The sequence below is a fragment of the Anolis carolinensis genome, unplaced genomic scaffold (assembly GCF_035594765.1).
Source record: "Anolis carolinensis isolate JA03-04 unplaced genomic scaffold, rAnoCar3.1.pri scaffold_10, whole genome shotgun sequence".
NCBI lineage: Eukaryota > Metazoa > Chordata > Lepidosauria > Squamata > Dactyloidae > Anolis > Anolis carolinensis.
Window position 1 is genome coordinate 24,786,128 of NW_026943821.1, and position 20,434 is coordinate 24,806,561.

The 20,434-nt window shown below is 40.7% G+C and overlaps 1 protein-coding gene across 2 annotated transcripts; it reads left to right on the forward strand.

Annotated features, from left to right (window-relative positions):
• The first annotated feature begins 1,183 nt into the window (after positions 1–1,183).
• Positions 1,184–9,304, forward strand: trappc3 (trafficking protein particle complex subunit 3). 2 transcript variants are annotated; one of them, XM_016998908.2, is made up of 5 exons: positions 1,184–1,383; positions 5,601–5,698; positions 5,914–6,013; positions 6,661–6,843; positions 7,283–9,304. In XM_016998908.2, exons 1-5 carry the CDS (start codon positions 1,339–1,341, stop codon positions 7,400–7,402), a joined length of 546 nt encoding a protein of 181 aa, XP_016854397.1. In that variant the 5' UTR covers positions 1,184–1,338; the 3' UTR covers positions 7,403–9,304. The 2 variants fall into 2 exon arrangements, with proteins under 2 accessions (XP_016854397.1, XP_062818361.1); XM_062962291.1 differs by lacking the exon at positions 1,184–1,383 and adding an exon at positions 4,287–4,313.
• The last annotated feature ends 11,130 nt before the right edge of the window (positions 9,305–20,434 follow it).

Below are 20,434 nucleotides of genomic sequence, written 5' to 3' on the forward strand. Positions count from 1 at the left end.
CACATGCTTGTGGATTTCAACGGCTTCTCTGTGCAGCCTGACATAGTAGTTGTTAGAGTGGAGTACACAGAGATGCCATTGAAAGATACAAGAAGCGTGTGCACAATTTCAACAGAAAGAAGGAAATAATGAACATGAACAAAATCTAGCTACTAGCACAGTAGAGTCTCACTTATCCAAGACTCGCTTATCCAAGGTTCTGGATTATCCAAGGCATTTTTGTAGTCAATGTTTTCAATATATCGTGATAAGTTCATAAATACAGTAATTACAGCATAACATTACTGCGAATTGAACTACAGTAGAGTCTCGCTTATCCAACATAAACGGGCCAGCAGAACGTTGGATAAGCGAATTATGTTGGATAATAAGGAGAGATTAAGGAAAAGCCTATTAAACATCAAATTAGGTTATGATTTTACAAATTAAGCACCAAAACATCATGTTATACAACAAATTTGACAGAAAAAGTAGTTCAATACACAGTGATGCTATGTAATAATTACTGTATTTACGAATTTAGCACCAAAATATCACGATGTATTGAAAATATTGACTACAAAAATGCATTGGATAATCCAGAATGTTGGATAAGCGAGTGTTGGATAAGTGAGACTCTACTGTACTTTTTGTCACATTTGTTGTATAACATGTTTTGGTGCTTAATTTGTAAAATCATAGCCTAATTTGATGTTTAATAGGCTTTTCCTTAATCCCTCCTCATTATCCAAGATATTCGCTTATCCAAGGTTCCACTGGCCCGTTTAGCTTGGATAAGTGAGACTCTACTGTATTTTTTAAAAAAACCTAAAATCAGGACAGTAAACAAAGGACAACACTTAGAAAACAGGAAGATTCCAGGCAGGAAACAGTCAGGGCCAGCTAACACCTCCAAACAAAGGATTCCCTCAGTCAGAAATCAGCCTAGGCCTTGAAGCTGCAAGGCTATTCAATGCTAATCAAGGTAGCCTGATGTGTTAGGCCTGATGTGTTTGTGCAGGACTGTGTCCTTCTTCTTATGACCTTAATAAAGTGAACTTGAACTTGAATCAAGGTGGCCAGCTGCAACATTCACACTTACCTCAAGCACACCCACCTCTTCTCTCCGTCCATTGTTTTCTTCTTGAAGGCTACGTCATGACGTCACCGCAACTGCACGCCGGCGGGAAACCAAGCGCGGCGTCGTGACGCTCGCGAGTCGGGAAGGAGCTCCCGGCATGCCGCGGGGCAGGAGTTGTAGTTCTCTCCTGAGGGAAGGAGGAAAGCGGCGCGCTCCATAAGGGCAGAGGGGCGGCTCCTTCTTCCTCCTCGAAGACTTCTGGTTCCTCAACCGGCGGGATGGCGCGGCAAGGCAGCCGAGGCGGCGCCGAGAGCAAGAAAATGGTAATGGCGACCGAAAGAGAGTGAAGGAAGGAAGGCCTACTCTGAGGGAAGGAAGGAAGGGCCGGAGGGGGCCGGGCCGGCGCGTGACGTCACCGCAGGCTGTCATGGCCGCCTGCTCTGTTGTCATTCAAGACCCAACTCTTCCCCTCTTCTCGCCTTATTGCTACAATTTATTATATATTCATTATTATATTATATTATTTTGTGTTGTCGAAGGCTTTCATGGCCGGGATCACAGCGTTGTTGTGTGTTTTCCGGGCTGTATGGCCTTATATATACAGTAGAGCAGGGGTCCCCAAACTAAGGCCCGGGGGCCGGATGCGGCCCTCCAAGGTCTTTTACCTGGCCCCCACCTTCAGTTTTATAATATAACTAGCTGAGCCCGGCCACGCGTTGCTGTGGCAAAGTCTGGTGGTATGGGAAATAAAGTATTGAGGAATTGGTGGTAGTTAAGGAAAAGGGTCCCCTGGGCAGAGTGCGTTGCTAGGAGACCAAGTGAGCGGAGCTTAGCCTTCTAACTGGCAGCAATTGGATAAAAACAATTATTCCTCTCCCTCTAATTAGGACTTTATTTTTCTTTTCCTTTTGTTGTATCAACCTAGAGGCATGGATGAGGGGTTGTGATGTCAATTTTCGAGGTTGTAGGGTGTTTACTTTTGTTGTTTTGTCCGCTGCCGTGATGCCATCACTCTTTTATATATATAGATACTTTTATATCATTTTAATAATATAATATATACTATATATACATATAATATTGATAAAATATTATTATGTTATACAATATAATACTAATAATAATACCATATAATAATATTAATTATATGTTATATATTACATATAATATTACAGTATAGTGGTATAGTTCAATATAGTAATATATAATACTAATATTGTGCTATGCTAATAATATAATATATTGTATGTACATACAGCTGCTCTGAGTCCCCTTCGGGGTGAGAAGGGCAGGATATAAATGTAATAAATAAATGTAGTAAATAAATGAATAAATAATTTTAGATTTAGGCTCACCCAAAGTCTGAAATGACTTGAAGGCACACAACAACAACAATCCTAATTAACTAGACTATCTCATTGGCCAGTAGCAGGCCCACACTTTCCATTGAAATCCTTATTTGCACTACAAATAAGACATATAGTGTGCATAGGAATTTGTTCATATTTTTTTCAAATGATAATTCGGCCCCTAACAGTCTAAAGGATTGTGGACCGGCCCTCTGCTTTAAAAGTTTGAGGACCCCTGCAGTAGAGTCTCACTTATTTATTATTTATTTTATTACATCACTTCTACCCCGGCCTCCTCACCCATCAGGGGACTCACGGCGGCTTACAATATAAACATACACATCAAATTTAAAAATCCATCAAGATTAAAATTTACAATAAAATTAAGAATATACATTAAAAATATACATAATTATACATTTAAATATATGTTTAAGGCGCTTTCCATGTCCAGGTGGGGTCTGTCAGTAGGTCATATATTCATATCTCATTTTTGCTGCTACTTATCCAAGCTAAACGGGCCGGCAGAACCTTGGATAAGCGAATATCTTGGATAATAAGGAGGGATTAAGGAAAAGCCTATTAAAAATCAAATTAGGTTATGATTTTACAAATTAAGCACCAAAACATCATGTTATACGACAAATTTGACAGAAAAAGTAGTTCAATACGCTGTGATCTTATGTGTAATTACTGTATTTACGAATTTAGCACCAAAATATCATGATATATTGAAAACATTGACTACAGAAATGCCTTAGATAATCCAGAACCTTGGATAAGCAAGTCTTGGATAAGTGAGACTCTGCTGTATATACTGTACCTCACAACCACTGAAGATGCCTGCCATAGATGTGGGCGAAATGTCAGGAGAAAATACTTCTGGAACATGGCCATACAGCCTGGAAAACACAACAACCCTTATATTATTTTTTTTTGTTTATATTATTTATGAATATTTATATCTATTGCATGATGTTAACTTCCAAAAATATTTATTTATTCATTCATTATTTATTATGATTTATTATTATTTCAAAGTATAAAGTGAAAAATAAAATTGAGGGTGCATCTACACCCGGCATGTGCAAACAACAGCCCTCCAGGTGTTTTGGATTTTAGCTCCCACAATTCGTAGCAGCCAGCCAGTTTGATCTACACTGTAGACATAATACACTTTGGCCCCACTTTGAACTGCTTTGGCTCAATGCTATGGTATTCATTAAAAAAAAATCATAATTCTGTCCCGAAAATATGATGTTGCCTTATACATGAATATATGGTAATTGCTGTTTTTCCAGCAATGCCATTAACATAATCTTTCTACAGGGTTCTTGCAATGATATTGAAGGAGCTGCAGTGATCCATAACAATCCCATGTTGATCCATTAGATTTGTTTTTCAAGATGGCTACTGTGTCTAGTGTCTATCTGATACTGAGCAAGTGTTCTGCATGTGAATATCTTATGCTGAATGGACAGAAGTGATTTGAGTGTGATCCATTTTGTGGATGTGGGTATACAGATGCCTCCACATGCATGACTTTAACGTAGTGACAGTAGCTTCAACAAAGAGATAGGTCTCAAATTTGGCATATTTATGAGGTCTGTGTTATTGAAGCCTTGGTATTTTTCAGATACATGGAAGTGTAGTTTGTCTAACCTCATTGGCTACTGCTGGATAGAAATGGCATGCTGTAATACATCTAATATACGTAATTCCAAATATAACCCGACTCGTCCTTCTGCACTTTGGCTTTGTGTGAGCTTGTCAGAACTTTATGTAATCTGTCTTGTCTAAACTCTGATGTCTTTTTTTCTCCCCCTTTCTGCTTGCCTGCTGCTTTCATTCTGTAGTATTGGTATTTGCCATTCATTTCACCTTCTGCATCTATGCATCTCATGGTAGGTGATAGGCTTCTTAATCCAAGACTAGACATTTCTGCTGTTTAAAATGAAACTTTAGTAAAAGCTTGAGCAAAGCATATTCAGTTTATGTGGCTGGCACTATCCTCATAGAAATACCTTTTACAATCATGTTAGGTTTCAGCTTTTAACAGGATGACTACAGTTCTGATAACAGTTCTGATGGAATATATTTCACTTGCTTCTAGTTTGAAGAATGTGATGAAGAGAAACAGTTTGTTCTATTTTTTATTTAATTGATGTACACACATTTATACTAATGCAAAGAAAGATTTGGCATGGCTGTTCTTTTTGTGCTCTTAAACAGAACATTACGCTGAATAATGATGGTGGAAAAACCTTTCTTGATGAGAAACATAGTGTGCTATGCAAAATGCACTGTATTCTAATTATATATAAATTTTATAGTTGGATTTAAAGATTTTGAAGGTGGAAGACAGAAGTATTTACTCATTGAAAAGACTGAAATCCAAAGGAAGTATGAAACTTTGATGTTGGATTGTGTGCTATTCTGGTCAAACAAAATTCCATAGTGATTTGGAGTAGATTTGCCTTTTGTATATTGAGATCTATACAGAAAGATTCATGTGTGTGTCCGTGGCTCAATGCTACCATATCTAGCAATGCGATAAAATCCTACTGCTTATGGCATATAGAAGCAGGTTGCACACCTGATGTAAGGAAATCGTTTTCTTTTCTAGACAGTGTGATAAGTGTTGATTTGTGTATTTGATAGTTTTTCAGTTTGTAGTTGTGAGGATGGATATGGAGGTGGTAAACTTCCACTTGAGTGTGAGGTTAAAATACATAGGAAATAAGAACCAAGTACAAATTAGTTACTTGTTTCCCCACAAAAAGGTTACTGAAAAAAATTCAGTTCATTATACAAAGAATCTGACTGAAGCAATCTGAGCATTTTGAAAGGTGGATTTCATCAATGCATGGTAGGCCTTAATGAGAATCAGAAGAACCAGAGGCTATCTGACCATAATGCAGGAATACGACATTTCACCCCATGTCTGTCAACTGATACCTGTTTTCAGAATAGCTTCATTTATTGCCACCTTTCCCCCAATTCTATTTCATTATGGACCTGGGGGGACTGTAGAATTCACTGCATACATGTTAGTGAAGGCAGGAATTTTCTTACCTGATTTCTTTTTTATTTATGCCCCAAGAGGCCAAACAAGCCCTGGGAAACAAGTCTCTAAGTATTTGCAAACTATGCTGTTTTGTTTTTACTCAATGTGTTTTGAATTTGTCTAGAGCTCGGAGCTCTTCACTCTGACCTATGGGGCCCTCGTCACTCAGCTGTGTAAAGACTATGAGAACGATGAAGATGTCAATAAGCAACTTGACAAAATGTAAGTATAGAGGTGGGAGAGGAACTTCCTTAACATCGCTAGTAGCAGAATGCTCAGGTTTCCCTTTTTATGGTGAAGAAACCTGGATTTTGCAGAGTTGTTTTTAAAGAGGGGGTGATAGGGTTGTCAGCCCATATAATATTTTCCTCATGTAGGAGGGGCTCTCTTGAGATGCTACAGTTTTACAGTATATTTCTGTTTGTATGCCTTGACAGGGGCTACAACATAGGTGTTCGACTCGTTGAAGACTTCCTGGCCCGATCCAACGTAGGAAGGTGTCACGACTTTCGAGAAACGGCAGATGTAATTGCAAAGGTGACATTTGGCTTTGACTATACTTGTGGTCTCACTGTGCTTCCAGTATATTATCACCACCAGTATCACTTATTCTTATTACGATTATGACTATTTCCCCATATACTTAGAGTTTTGCATTAATCACCCTCTGTACATAGCAATTGATGTCTTGGTTTTAATAATTGTCATGTTATGTTGTTTTATAACTACATTATTATATTGTGTTTTAAATATTCCAGGATTTACCAGCTTAAACATGAAAAGTCATCTTCCTAATGCTTGCCTTGATCATTGTTGTAGTTACAATCTTGTGATTTAGCCCTGAAACTAGCAGGAACATGACTTCCCATTATAATACTAATGTGTGAATGTTACTTCTGGTCTGTCAATAACAAAGCAGGAGTGGGGAGAGAAGGCTAACATTACATTAGAAACTGAAAAGCATGATAACAACTTGGATGTTTTTCTAGGAAAGAAGGCATTGTATTTTGCATAGTGAATTGCTTCCTGCCTTTTGAGGTCTGTCTTTGTAATGACTAGAGAAGAGTTTGCTTCAGTAGCTTTTCATTTTGGCCAGCTGCCTAGTGATCCATAGAAGATAATAGCTTGCTAAATGTTGTACTGTTGGAGCTGAGCCTTTGAATTCTGTTTGTCTCGCTTGGCAGGTGGCATTTAAAATGTACTTGGGTATCACACCAAGCATCACAAACTGGAGTCCGGCAGGTGATGAATTCTCCCTCATCCTAGAAAACAACCCACTGGTGGACTTTGTGGAGCTGCCTGACAGTCATTCATCTCTTATTTATTCTAACCTCTTATGTGGGGTGCTACGGGGAGCCTTGGAAATGGTGAGAATGGCATTTCAATTAAATCAGTGGCACATGTGCTTTCTCTGAAATGTCTGGAAAAAGGAATGAAATGTAAAGCTGCATGATTTTTAGATCAGACCTTTCTACGTTTTTTATTTAAAGACTACAGCTCCCAGTTCTCATGTCTATAGAACACTAGGAATCTCTCTCCCCCTTCCTTGTTCAAAATATGGCAGCCAGAACATAGGAGGGGTGGGTAAGAAATAAAATTATTATTGTTGTTGTTGTTATTATTATTTCTTAGGTGAAGCTAGGGAAAGAGTATTGGATAAGGGAAATAACAAGTGATCTTTGACAGAATACTTGAAGGGGGAAATCTTTTGTTTTTTTCTTTGTCAGCAAGATAGGCCTAAAGTGGTTTTGGGGATTGTTTTAAATAACTCAGGAAAACATGAGTGTGCTTTTTCTCCCATTGCAGGTTCAGATGGCTGTGGATGTCAAATTTGTCCAGGACACACTGAAAGGAGACGGGGTCACAGAAATAAGAATGAAATTTATAAGGCGGATTGAAGACAATCTCCCTGTAGGAGAAGAGTGAGTCCCGGAGTCACCCTCCATCTCCTGAACTGGAAGGAATTGAGCCAGTGCTACCTGACCTGTTCAGATGCTGTATTTCCCTAGGAACCATTTGAATTCTCCCTGTTAATTCCACAGATTTGTATTAAAGACCTTTGTAAGGTGTAAGACACTTTTCATACTCCTCAGAGACACTCATTTCTATTTTCCACATTTGGCTCCATGCAAATGTACAGGATGCTTCTTGCAGTTTTGAAAGTGAGTAATCAAAATTGGTTCCCACCCAGAGATGCTCCTCTTGTCTTGCAACATCTGAAAAGCATCAACATTGCTTTCTGCTTTTTCCTGCTCATAGGAGTGGTGTCCAGAACCCAAATATATATCTCTTGGTGGTAGATAGCCATTCCTTGATAGTAGAAAAAATGCAGTAAATATTTAAAATAAGTTTGGGTTATCACTGGTTCTCAGGTTTACGTTTGTTGTGAAGGAAATAATGATTTTAAAAGGTTTGATGTCTCTCACAAAACAAGAGTGCTGCCGATTAGGCTGTCATGTTGGTGCCCTTGATACAAATAATTTTCTCTGGTTGTATCTCACTGTTAGTTAGCTGAATTTGTATTACCATGATGGTACTTTTGCACTGTTTAAATAAGTATCAGAGAAAGTTTCCCAGTCATAATAATCTCTAAGGATATTTTGCTTGGAGTGGGCCTGATTTATATAACTTATTGATGTGTACTTAAATACAAGCAACTGTTCAGAAAGATTCAGGTACCCAGGGTTTCTGGGGTATTGCAATTGGCTGACATGATAAGAGGATACCACTGTTAGGTCTTTAATCATTAGCTATATGTTATCCTGGGAGGCAAGGTTATGGGGAGAAAATATTGTTAGGTAGGCTTATGTAAATGTATCCATGAGCTAAGGCTTTGTGAATTGAATCGCTGAAGAGGGATATTGGAGAACACTCTAGACTTTTCAAACAGGGAAAGTGAATAATAGAATGCACTCAGGAATTAAGTATGTGGCTCCAGTTTTATTCTACTGGCTGTGTATCGATAGAAGATCCCATCTGTGTATATCATAAAACCTAGACCTCTCACCAGGTAATATAATTACTACTAAACCCAGCAGATATTTCTCCATGAAAACGGTAGAGATTCTATTGAGCGCATGTATGCTGAATTCATTTATTAGAAATTTCAGCTTTCCTTCAAGTGGCACAATTAGTAATGCCTGTACTATTTTGAAATGATAGAATATATTGGGCCAAAGCTGAGAATGCTGAGTTCAGAATCATCAGAAATTGAGAGTGTGTGAAAAATAGATGTTATGATTTGTGTACACACCAGTTATATAGTGTTGCACACCAGTTATATAGAGCTGCAGGCCACTGCCACAATAAAACTGGGCATTGGGCATTATTGATGTTGCTTACTTGACATACGGGAGAATGGAACTTGAATTGCTACGATTCAAAAGACCTTTTCTCAATAACATGTTGACATTTTTCTAGTTCTTTTTATGTGTCTTCCTACCTGAATTTGGCTCTGAAGTCCTATTTTGCCCTGCATTGGACTTTCACCATATCTGTAGAGTTAGTAGCAGAGAGAACAGAGGAGTATAATTGCTCTGCATTGCAAGAGCTGCTTGTCATGGGATGGCTTATCTATTGTCTCACTTGTGTAACTTCTCCTGTGCAAATTAATCATTCCTATTCTCAAATATTTCATTCCGATATTTGGAGGAAGGGTCCAGTGCCTCCAAAGATCTCTCATTATTTCTTCTGTAGTATTTCAGAGGAGTGATAGTTGATGGGCGAATGGGTATAATCTAAACGTTTTTGTCATTCATGCATATTCCATTTGTAAAGCTTTTGAAGTTGACATTTTGAAACTTACATTAAAGATATTGTAACTGACAATTTTATAGTTTTGCTCAACAGTTTACTTATACTTTATCCAAAGAAAGTGAAGAGAAGTTACCTACCTGTTTCTTCTTCGATCTGGAAACAATAATTTCTGTCTCAATTTCAATAACAGAAAAATATGTTGCATCTGTGCATGTTTTAGTGGCAAGCTGTGAGCGATTGGTTTTTCACGCATAACATAGGGCCTGGGAGAATCCTGAACTAGCAACCCTAAAATTTGGAGTGTTCAACAGCTTAATAGAAGCTGAAGGAAACTTAAGCAGAAGAACTTCCCAAGAAGATGACCCCCCAGATTACTTGAGGTTCTTTTTTGTTTGTTGGAAAATGTACCTTGTTGATTTCAGAAATGTCAGTTGCTATATATAATTGCTGCCACAAGGGAGTGCCCTAAGAACATCGCTCTGTTTAATAAAAAATGCAGCTGAGTCAAGACTTGTAGGTTAGAGCAAATTGTCCCTGTTTGGGTTCCCTAACTGGTTTTTCAGATTAGTCTGAGCACTACAAATCCTTTAGGGCTAGATAGTTAAAAAGTGTGTGCACGCACCCAACCAAGAGACTTTCCTTATAAACCAGATTCCTGCAGACTACCCTGCTGCGTTTTGCCATTAAAAAGAATTTCTGATTAATATACTTTCTCAAGGTGCTTGGACACAGGGCAGGAGCCTCCGCCAGCAATTCTTTGCTGAGTTACTTGGATGCAAAGTCTATTAAAACCAGGCTGGTGTGTTTCAAGTTAAACACCAGAGACAAGTGCAGCAACAAATGTGCAAGAACTATTTGTGTCTCCTCTATTTGCTTCCTATGCTCATTTCTGTGCTGAAAACTCTTATTTTCTTTTTGCTTATTTGTTTTTTTCACATTTTAATGGAGACGTACAACAAGGTGGGGTGTTTTGTTTGGTTTTTTTGAGAATTAAAGGTGATTTAAATCTTATGAGAGAATCCTATAGTTTGCCTTTGTTTTTAGGAATGGGAAGACGATTCTAATAATTTTTAAAATATAGTAGAACAAGGGCCCTAGTTCTTTAGCTGTGTCTATACTGTACAACTAACCATTTCAAACCACCTTAACTACATGGCTGTATTCTATGAAATCCTTGAATTTGCAGGTGTTTTTTAGGTAGAATTATTTTGTCCAGTCTTGAGAAATACAGCAATTGAGCCCTTTGCACAGTTAAGGAACTTTAAATGCCTTGTAAAACTATGGGTCCTTCTATGATGTCAAATTAATGCAATTTGGCAATGCTTTTAATTGCCATGGCTTGATGCTATAGAATCCTAATTTGGTCAGGAACCAGCACTCCTTGGCAGAGAAGCCAAAGATCTTACAAAAAAACCCCAACAACAACCATCACGCCATGGCATTTAACCATGGCAGTTAAAGTTGTGTCAAGCTGCATTCACTCAACAGTGTAGATGCACCCTGGAACTCTCCGGATAACTAGGTGTGGAGCAACTGGTATTCAGCTGGGTTGCTGTGGGTTTTCCGGGCTGTATGGCTATATTCCAGAAGCATTCTCTCCTGAGGTTTTGCCCATTTCTATGGCAGGTATTCTCAGAGGTTGTGAGGACTGTTGGAAACTAGGCAAGTGTGTGTGTGTGTGTATGTATATGTATATATATCACCTGTGGAATGTCCAGAGTGGAAGAAAGAACTCTTGTCTGTTTGAGGCAAGTGTGAATGTTGCAGTTGGCCACATAGAGTAGCATTGAATGACCTTGCTCTAATTGCAATTTGTGAATATAGCCTTTTAGAGACAATGTAGTGTAGCAGTTTGAATGTTGGACTAAGAATGTTGGAGGCCAGGGTTCAAATTCTTGCTCAGCCATGGATCCTCCCTGAGTGACTTTGGGTTAGTCACATTTTCTCAGCCTCAGAGGGGTACAAAGGCAAATCCCTTCTGAACAAACTCTGCCAGAAACAACTTGTAAGTCACAGGAACAATAAATCCCAAACGGTCAAAGTGTGTGCCTCTGCATTCCAGATATGTAGGATGAAACTTCATCATTCCTTTCTAGCCAAGGGACTAGGGATGGTGAAGCCTGCTGTGTAGCATAAGGTGTCTGGTTGGAGACACCTAGCACAAGGTGTCATGTCCAAGAATCTGTTTTTGAGGTTTTCATTTGCTGAGCCCCCCAAAGTGCGGGTGAGTAGGGAGAAGCTCTTTCAAGGGCCTCTAGCAAATCTACTCCATCATGCCTGTGGGGACGGAGCAATAAAAGTCATCCAACTGCTTTGGCTCGGCTCTGGAGCCACCTCCTAAATCACCAGCCCTGCTTCCTGCTGGCCGCTGTGCTGCTTGGCTTGGAGGCCTTCCCGCCCGCCTTATCAGAGAGCAGACAAGGGAGGGCTCCCGTTCTCAGTCCGAGGGAGAAAACGGGATGGGGCCCAGGCTAGTTGCCTCCTCCTAGAGCATTAGGCCTTTTGCAGCTGCCCTGGTTGTCGGACTTTGGCATCAGGACTTAGGTTTTTGGAGAGATGGTGCAGTTTAGTGTGCACCGGAAGTGTTAATGTTACCCTCAAACCAATTCTCCCTCCTCAGCCCTGGGTTCTATGAGTATCAAAGGTGGTGAGACATGAAGATGCTGCATATTCCAAAGCAGCAAGGAATAGGAAAGTTCTTGCAATGCGCTATTCCAACGGAGGCAGCAGCATGCCTTTGGCCATTTGTTTCTGATAAAGAGCACATGGGATCACTTAGCTCCTCGTGCAATGGGGCTATGGGCGCAGCCTCCCTTGTCTGCAATAAAGCTACTTGTTAGAAGAGACATTTAATTTACTTATTGCACGTTTGGAGGGTTTCCTTCCCCTCTTATTTTTCTTCACTTGGTTCTTCCACAGAGTCGCTTTTGACCCCCAGATTTTGGATTCCAAATGCCGGAAAGAGAGGGGGAAAGCTGGCAGATATTCCGCAGTCTGGTTTTGCAAAGGGTGAATGAGGGAGGCTGAGAGTAAGGGGGACTGGCAAGGATTTGGAGCAAACCCTCCTTCTGAGAGAGAGGAATAGGTAATCCTGTTGGACAAAACGCAAAAGTCTAGGAGAAGTATGGAAGAAACGAGACCGATATTTATAGACATCTTTACATACTCCTGTTTCCTTTAATACATCAGTCCTGTGCTCCCCGCCTACCCAATATCAACAGAATGCTTAGCCTGCAATAGGCATGTTAGCCATGCAAGAACTATTCTCCATTGCTTCAGACATGATTAAGTAGTAGAACAGAGTCAGAAATGGGTGTTCTCATTCAGCTATTGCAGATTTCCTTCAGATCTTGTTAGAATGCAATCCCAGTGGTTAGGAATGCTAGGAATTGCAATCCAGCAACAACTAAAGGACTGCAAGTTGTTAAAACAGAAGGCATTGGGATTAAGGACTTTATCATACAAGGCAGGCAAACAGCTATTGCATTCAGATCTTGTTGGAATGCAATTCCAGTGGTTAGGAATGCTAGGATTTGCAATCCAGGAACAGCTAAAGGACTGCAAGTTGTTAAAAACAGAAGGCATTGGGATTAAGGACTTTATCACACAAGGCATGCAAACAGCTATTGTAGCTTTCCTTCAGATCTTGTTGGAATGCAATTCCAGTGGTTAGGAATGCTAGGAATTGCAATCCAGCAACAGCTAAAGGACTGCAAGTTGTTAAAAGCAGAAGGCGTTGGGATTAAGGACTCTATCATACAAGGCAGGCAAACAACTTTTGCAGCTTTCCTTCAGATCTTGTTAGAATGCAATTCCAGGTATGAGAAATGCTAGGAATTGCAATCCAGCAACAGCTAAAGTACTGCAAATTGTTAAAAACAGAAGGCTTTGGGATTAAGGACTTTATCATACAAGGCAGGCAAACAACTATTGTAGCTTTCCTTCAGATCTTGTTGAAATGTAATTCCAGTGGTGAGGAATGCTAGGAATTGCAATCCAGCATCAGCTAAAGGACTGCAAGTTGTTAAAAACAGAAGGTTTTGGGATTAAGGACTTTATCACACAAGGCAGGCAAACAGCTATTGTAGCTTTCCTTCAGATCTTGTTGAAATGTAATTCCAGTGGTGAGGAATTCTAGGAATTGCAATCCAGCAACAGCTAAAGCACTGCAAGTTATTAAAAGCAGAAGGCGTTGGGATTAAGGACTTTATCACACAAGGCAGGCAAACATCTATAGCATCTTGACACCATTTGTGTGCTTCTTGCTGCCAATCTACCTACATTGAATCAGAGTTGGAAGAGACCTCATGGGTCATCCAGTCCAACCCCATTCTGCCAAGAAGCAGGAAATCCCATTCAAAGCACCCCCAAGAGATGGCCATCCAGCCTCTGCTTAAAAGCCTCCAAAGAAGGATCCTCCACCACAGTCCGGGGCAGAGAGTTCCACTGCTGAACAGCTCTCACAGTGAGGAAGTTGGGGGACATAGAAAGAGCCTCCTCGAAGACTGAGCGAATCCAGTCGGGCGTCCCCCGGGCAACGTTTCTTGTAAACGGCTAATCTTTCCAACCCAACTTTTTAGTGAGGAAGTTCTTCCTAATGTTCAGGTGGAATCTCCTTTCCTGTAGTTTGAAGCTTTTCCTTTTTGAATTGTTGTAGCTGATGATATATAGAGCCAAAGGGCAAAGACTGGAGTTTGTACAGCCTAATCTTTTTGTACAGGAGCTGCTCCCGAGCCTTAATGGCTTTCCGTTATCCGACGGTTCTGATGACACATGAAGACGGATAGCAACAGAACTGCACACCCCTTGCCCTTTTTGCTCCAACTTCTACCACCTTTCGTGATTCATTGAGAGGGTTTGCATTTTTCAAAGGCCAAGCATTAACTTTTCTCGGTTCTGGCAGCCAGACTTGCCAGGCCCTTGGCTGTTGTCCTAGGTACACAAGGAGGCTGACACAATTGCCGGGCCGAGGGCTCATTCCAGCTGGCGATTTATGGCGTGTCGGGGCTCTAGCGCAGGTGGAACAGTTTGGTGGATAGAACATCTGCAAAGGTGTGGGGACCCTGGGGTTCCCTTTGCCATCGCTCTGCAAACCCCCTCTTTCCAAAGGAGAAGTATCGTCATTAATCCTGGAAAAAAATCTGGAACGGGAGCCTCGGAGATGAGGCTAGGAAGGCAGGCCTCGAGCGGAGTTGAAATGCTAACCCAGACAGAAGCTGGAGAAGCTCCGCCAAGCTCCACTATTCCGTTTTCTCATAATGTGCAATTTCCATGGCCAGTTAATAGAGGTGGGCTGCCAGGAACGTGACAAAGTGGCACACAGAGCAAGGCGGGATTAAAATATAGCTCAACGTGCAGAAAAGTCATGACTTAGTGCTTTACAGTGTTCTCTGGATGAAGGTAAACTAAAACTCCAAAACTCAAGGTCAATGCTCACCAAGCAATGCCTCCACCTTCATTGCTTGGGTTTGGATGGGCATATTTTAATAAATCAAACTCAGAAATAATCCTTAGAATGTGCTCTTTAACGACCACTATTCACTTTTCCACATCATCACCAGACAATTGGATACATTTCTGCCAACAATGAACAAGTTTTCTGAAGCCGTCATGGAAGAAGTCGACACTCTGTTTCCGCAACCAGCGTCTCACAGTCCCCATCGTGCACAGATCTTCTGATCATCAAGCCAAACAATAATGTGACCCACACGTTCTTGTGAAATGCCGATTATGCTTGAAATTTCTCTCTGAGTGATACGACGATCGTCCTGAATCAATCTGTCGACCTTTTGCTTGTGAAACTCGGTGGTTGTTGTCACCGGACGTCCAACTCTTTGTTTGTCATGCCAGTCAGATGTTCCCACCTCAACATCTTTAAACTTACTCGCCCAACGATGCACAGGACTCACATCAACACAATCACCGTAAACCTCTTGCATTCTCTGAGGAATCTCCTTTGGGGTGACACCTTCTGCTGCCAAGAATTCAATGACCGCACGTTGCTTAAGTCGCATTGACCGACCGTCTGCGCAGGGTTCCATTCTTCGCTCTTTAACAACACAACCGTTAAATGCTAAGGCTTCCCCGTCTGCGCAGGGTTCCATACTTCGCTCTTTAACAACACAACCGTTCAATTCTCAGTCTTCATCGTCTGCGCAGGGTTCCATACTTCGCACTTTAACAACACAACCATTCAGTGCTCAGGCTTCATCGTCTGCACAGGGTTCCATACTTCGCACTTTAACAACACAACCGTTCAATGCTCAGGCTTCCCGCCAAATGGAACTGCAGAGGAGTGTCTACTGAACAAGCCAGGACCTGCTGCATACCAGGACTGCCATCTGTTGACGAGTTACGAAGGTGGAGTCATTACTTTTCATTCAACCCTCGTATGATGTAATTTGAACTCAAAAATAAAACTGGGAACTATGGGAAAAAGTGGGAAGAAGAGGGAGGAACTGGAACATTTTAACAGCAGAGAAGAAGCGTAACAACAGATGAATTGAGACTGTCTCTGCCACAGTTTGAGTTTATGAATATTTTCTGCACAACGGATTCAGTGCTTCTACAAAGCGGAGCTCACTCAGCTGCACTTCCACTGACTCGGCGCTGACCTTTTTGCAAACTCCATCTTCATTTATCTCACCAGACTTTGGTCTTAGGAGGAGTTCAACTTTGGAGATCTAAATTTGTCGAAGGATTTCGCCCCTCTTTTGGCAGAACAGCTCAGGCCCTGCAAAGCTTATTTTTCTTATCTTAAGTTGCAGAGAAGCCGGGGCCTTCAAGCGGAGGCTTGGGTTTTGATCTCTTGCGACTGTTTCCTTCCCTGCCAATAACCTGGGCAGAGAAAAACTTGGAGGAGAAACGTGATATTTTGCAACACCGTGGTCGAAAGGTAACACAGCTTCTCACCTGTGAATTTTCATCCTGGACGGTAGAAGGAAAAACAGTCCCTTCTGCATGTTGTGCCGAAAGGAAACATCCTACTTCGAAAGCTGAAATCCATTGTTGCTGAATTATTCCTTTTCATTGCTATATTTTCCCATGTTCTTGCCTGCCATCAGGCTAAATTCAATTAATTAAGTAAAGCCACTGAAGGGAATTATTTAATGTTGGAAAGACAGGATAATGTAAAATTGAATTTATTAGAGTAAATGATTTAATATAAAATACGAATGCTTTGGAATTTAAGCTCCTGGTGGCACAGCGTGTTAAAGCGTTGAACTGCTGAACTTGCAGACTGAAAGGCCGCAGGTTCGAATCCAGGGAGCAGAGTGAGCACCCGCTGTTAGCCCCAGCTTCTGAAGTTGCGGCATTAGGAAAGTTGAGAACCATGGCTCTAAGTCTTCCAATGCAAGTCTGTGGACAGTTTCCAGCACACGTTGGCCCTGGAAGACTGAGAAATTCTTAAGATATATTAGGGGTTTTTTTTTTAAGTTAGCAATTTGTTTGCCATTTTTTCATGCTCCTAATCCCAGTGAATGTGGAGGATGGACTGTATTGTATTTGGTCCTCTTTCCTGATCTCTTGTTGGCAACACAGCTGTAGGAAGAGAGGCCGACGTTCCTGTCGACAGGAAACATTGGGCAGGAGCCATTGTCCAGCCAAGGGTTGGATGAGTATTAATTGGGACATAGCTAAGCAATCCTTCTGTGAAGATACATTTCCATCCTTAGGTGCGGCTGGACAGGTGTTTCTCTTGGCCACCGCCAACAGTGCAAAATAAAGCACTCATGTTTGATGTGTTCCTATTTCAGTTTGCAGAAGGAAACGCAAATCTCGCCAGTTGGATCGGCTCCGCCAGCTTCGTGGGTACTGTCTGTGTTGTGTCAGCAATATATAACCGAACTTGGCTCCCGGCATTCAGGTCTCCGGTTCAAAAGTTGCTTCGGCCAGCAATTCGCAAGGCAGACACGGGCAGAGCTTGGACATTTTCCCCGTTTTTAGACTAGAATCCACCAGCCAACACGGCTGAGGATGTCTGTGAGCTTGTACTCCAAAAAAATAACATTTCCAAGCTGCGATCTTAATCTGTGTGAATCTGCCCATGGACAGCAATTCTTCCCAGACTCTATTTCATCTCCAAACCTCAGTCCTGTTTGGATTATGGCAACGTCTCCATAGATATGCAGACTGAGCATCCTTTATCCAGCGATCTGAAAAGTTCCAAAACACAACATTGTCCATCTACATGAGTGACTGAGACAGTAATCCCTTTGCTTTCTAGTGGTTCATTGTTGACAAGTTTGTTTCTTATACGAACTATTATATGTGTTGTTGAAAGCTTTCGTGACTGAAATCACTGGGTTGCTGTGAGTTTTCCAGGTGGTATGGCCCATTTTCCAGACGCATTCTCTCCTGACATTTCACCCACATCTATGACAGGCATCCTCGGAGGTTGTGAGGTCTGTTGGAAATTTTGCAAGTGATGTTTATATATCTGTGGAATAATGTCCAGGGTGGGAGAAAGAACTCGTGTCTGTTTGAGGCAAGGGTGAATGTTGCAATTGGCCACCTTGATTAGCACTAAATAGCCTTGCAGTTTCAAAGCCTGGCTGCTTTGAATCCTTTGTTGGGAGGTGTTCGCTGGCCCTGATTGTTTCTTGTCTGGAATTCCTCTGTCTTCTGAGTGCTGTTCTTTATTTACTGTCCTGATTTTAGAGTTTTTTTAAAAAAATACTGGTAGCCAGATTTTGTTCATTTTCATTATATTCGATCACCTTCAAAAGTCACCCTTATGGGACTTTGTTTACACATCCATTAGCTAAATACATCCATGGTGTAGTGGTCCAAAAAGGTTGCTGTTGTTGTTGTTTTTTTATTTTATTTCTTACCTGTCCCCCGTGGCTTGAGATAAAATAAAAAAAACAACAGCAACAGCAACCTTTTTGGACCACTACACCATGGATGTATTTAGCTAAGAATTTAGGTAATTTCTTACCTGTCCCCCGTGGCTTGAGATGGGTTATGCTCATCACAAACATGATTTAAAATACACATCTTAAAAATACATGTATTAAAATACACAGAATATAGTGAACACAAGATGGGAATGTGTTAAGGCAGTAAAAAGAATTTCAGCCTAAACCTGAGGACACTTGGCTCACCCAGAAGGGCAAGTTGGGTGGGTGCCGGTTAAGGGATGTTTAATTTACAAGGGAACTATTTGTTTTATCCTGGTTTAAAATGCGGCTTCTCTCCAGCAAGCCACTAAAGTAGGAAACAGTCCTCCAGCCCTTTCCTTCCTTGATCACTCCAATGCCGACAGACGCTTCCTTCCTCTATAAGGTCAGGACAACTTGGGCAAAGAAAACAGAGGTGTCGTTTGAGTTGGTTTTGTATTATTATTATTCCCAGAACATGATCATGAGTTGATCCTATGATGCTGTGTGACCAAACCACTGCAACACCCATGAAGCTGGAACTGAGAGAGACTTTAGGCAGGCAAACCCCCAGCTGTTTTTGTATTTGCTTTGTTTTAAATTAATCAAAGTTTGTGATTGCTGGCCACCTCAAGTCTTCTCGGTTAGAAAGGCGGGGTATAAAAAAGTCAATAATAAATAATACAATATTTCAATACAATAGAGTCTCACTTATCCAACATAAACGGGTCGGCAGAAAGTTGGATAAGCGAATATGTTGGATAATAAGGAGGGATTAAGGAAAAGCCTATTACACATCAAACTAGGTTATGATTTTACAAATTAAGCACCAAAACATCATGTTATACAACAAATTTGACAGAAAAAGTAGTTCAATACGCAGTAATGCTATGTAGTAATTACTGTATTTAATTACTGTAGCACCAAAATATCACAATGTATTGAAAACACTGACTACAAAAATGCATTGGATAATCCAGAATGTTGGATAAGCGAGTGTTGGATAAGTGAGACTCTACTGTACTATGTTCTCTGTAGGAATGTCTAGGTCCTCTGTGCTCAACTTCAATCAGAAGTCACATAGAAGTCACATTTTGTTGCTGAAGGCTTTCATGGACGGTTGCTTCATGTCATGTAGGCATGCTGTTTAGTTTTGAAAATATCTATCTATCAATCTATCATCTATCTCCGGTCACAAAAAAAACAAAATGTGACTTCGGTTGCTGTGAGTTTTCCAGGCTGTATGGCCATGTTCCAGAAGCATTCTCTCCTGACGCTTTGCCCACATCTATGGCAAGTTTATAAACCTCCTTTGCTTAGTTTCCAATACACCTCACAACCTCTGAGGATGCCTACCATAGATGTGGGCAAAATGTCAGGAGAGAATGCTTCTGGAACATGGCCATACAGCCTGGAAAACTCACAGCAACCGAAGTCACATTTTGTTTTTTATGTGACTGGAGATAGATAGATAGATAGATAGATAGATAGATAGATAGATAGATAGATAGATAGATGGATATTTTCAAAACTAACAGCATGCCTACATGACATGAAGCAACCAGTAAGTACAATAGAGTCTCACTTATCCAAGTCTTGCTTATCCAAGCCTCTGGATAATCCAAGCCATTTTTGTCATCAATGTTTTCAATATATCGTGATATTTTGGTGCTAAATTCGTAAATTCAGTAATTACAACATAACATTAATGCCTATTGAACTAACTTTTCTGTCAAATTTGTTGTATAACATGAAGTTTTGGTGCTCAATTTGTAAAATCATAACCTAATTTGATGTTTAATAGGCTTTTCCTTAATCCCTCCTTATTATCCAAGATATTCACTTATCCAAGCTTCTGCCAGCCCGTTTAGCTTAGATAAGTGAGACGCTACTGAAAATAAAAATATTTTGAACCTTATAGGGAAACACTTGACAATTTGTTACAAAATGTGTTCAGGGATGTCTTTGTGCTTCAACCAGCCTCTGCTTTTCCCTATGATTTCCATTTTGGTGGCCAAAGGATTGTGCTTTTTTAAAAATGGGCAGACCCGCTAAAGCTGGCTAATTCATTGCCTTCTTGCTTATGTTGAGTAAGGGACTTTATGGGCAGCTGCAGATACTTTGCCTGCTAAAGGCAGGCACAAACAGCTCAGTTGGGATCAGCTGGGAGCATCCAGTTCTTTCCCAGCTGAAACTTTATTGCTTTGCTTGCTGCAGAGATACTGCTACAACTTAGCAAGGAAAAATAATGTTTTCCCAGTCCTTCATCATCCTTCCGATGCCAGGGCTATTAAAATAACTAGCATTCAGCCAGACAGAA

Excerpts from the sequence above, each read along its gene's own strand:
- trappc3 (XM_016998908.2), top strand. The coding sequence starts at position 1,339 with ATGGCGCGGCAAGGCAGCCGAGGCGGCGCCGAGAGCAAGAAAATG. Across the intron at positions 1,384-5,600 it reads GCGCCGAGAGCAAGAAAATG|AGCTCGGAGCTCTTCACTCT; the intron begins GTAATGGCGACC and ends GAATTTGTCTAG. Across the intron at positions 6,844-7,282 it reads TACGGGGAGCCTTGGAAATG|GTTCAGATGGCTGTGGATGT; the intron begins GTGAGAATGGCA and ends CTCCCATTGCAG.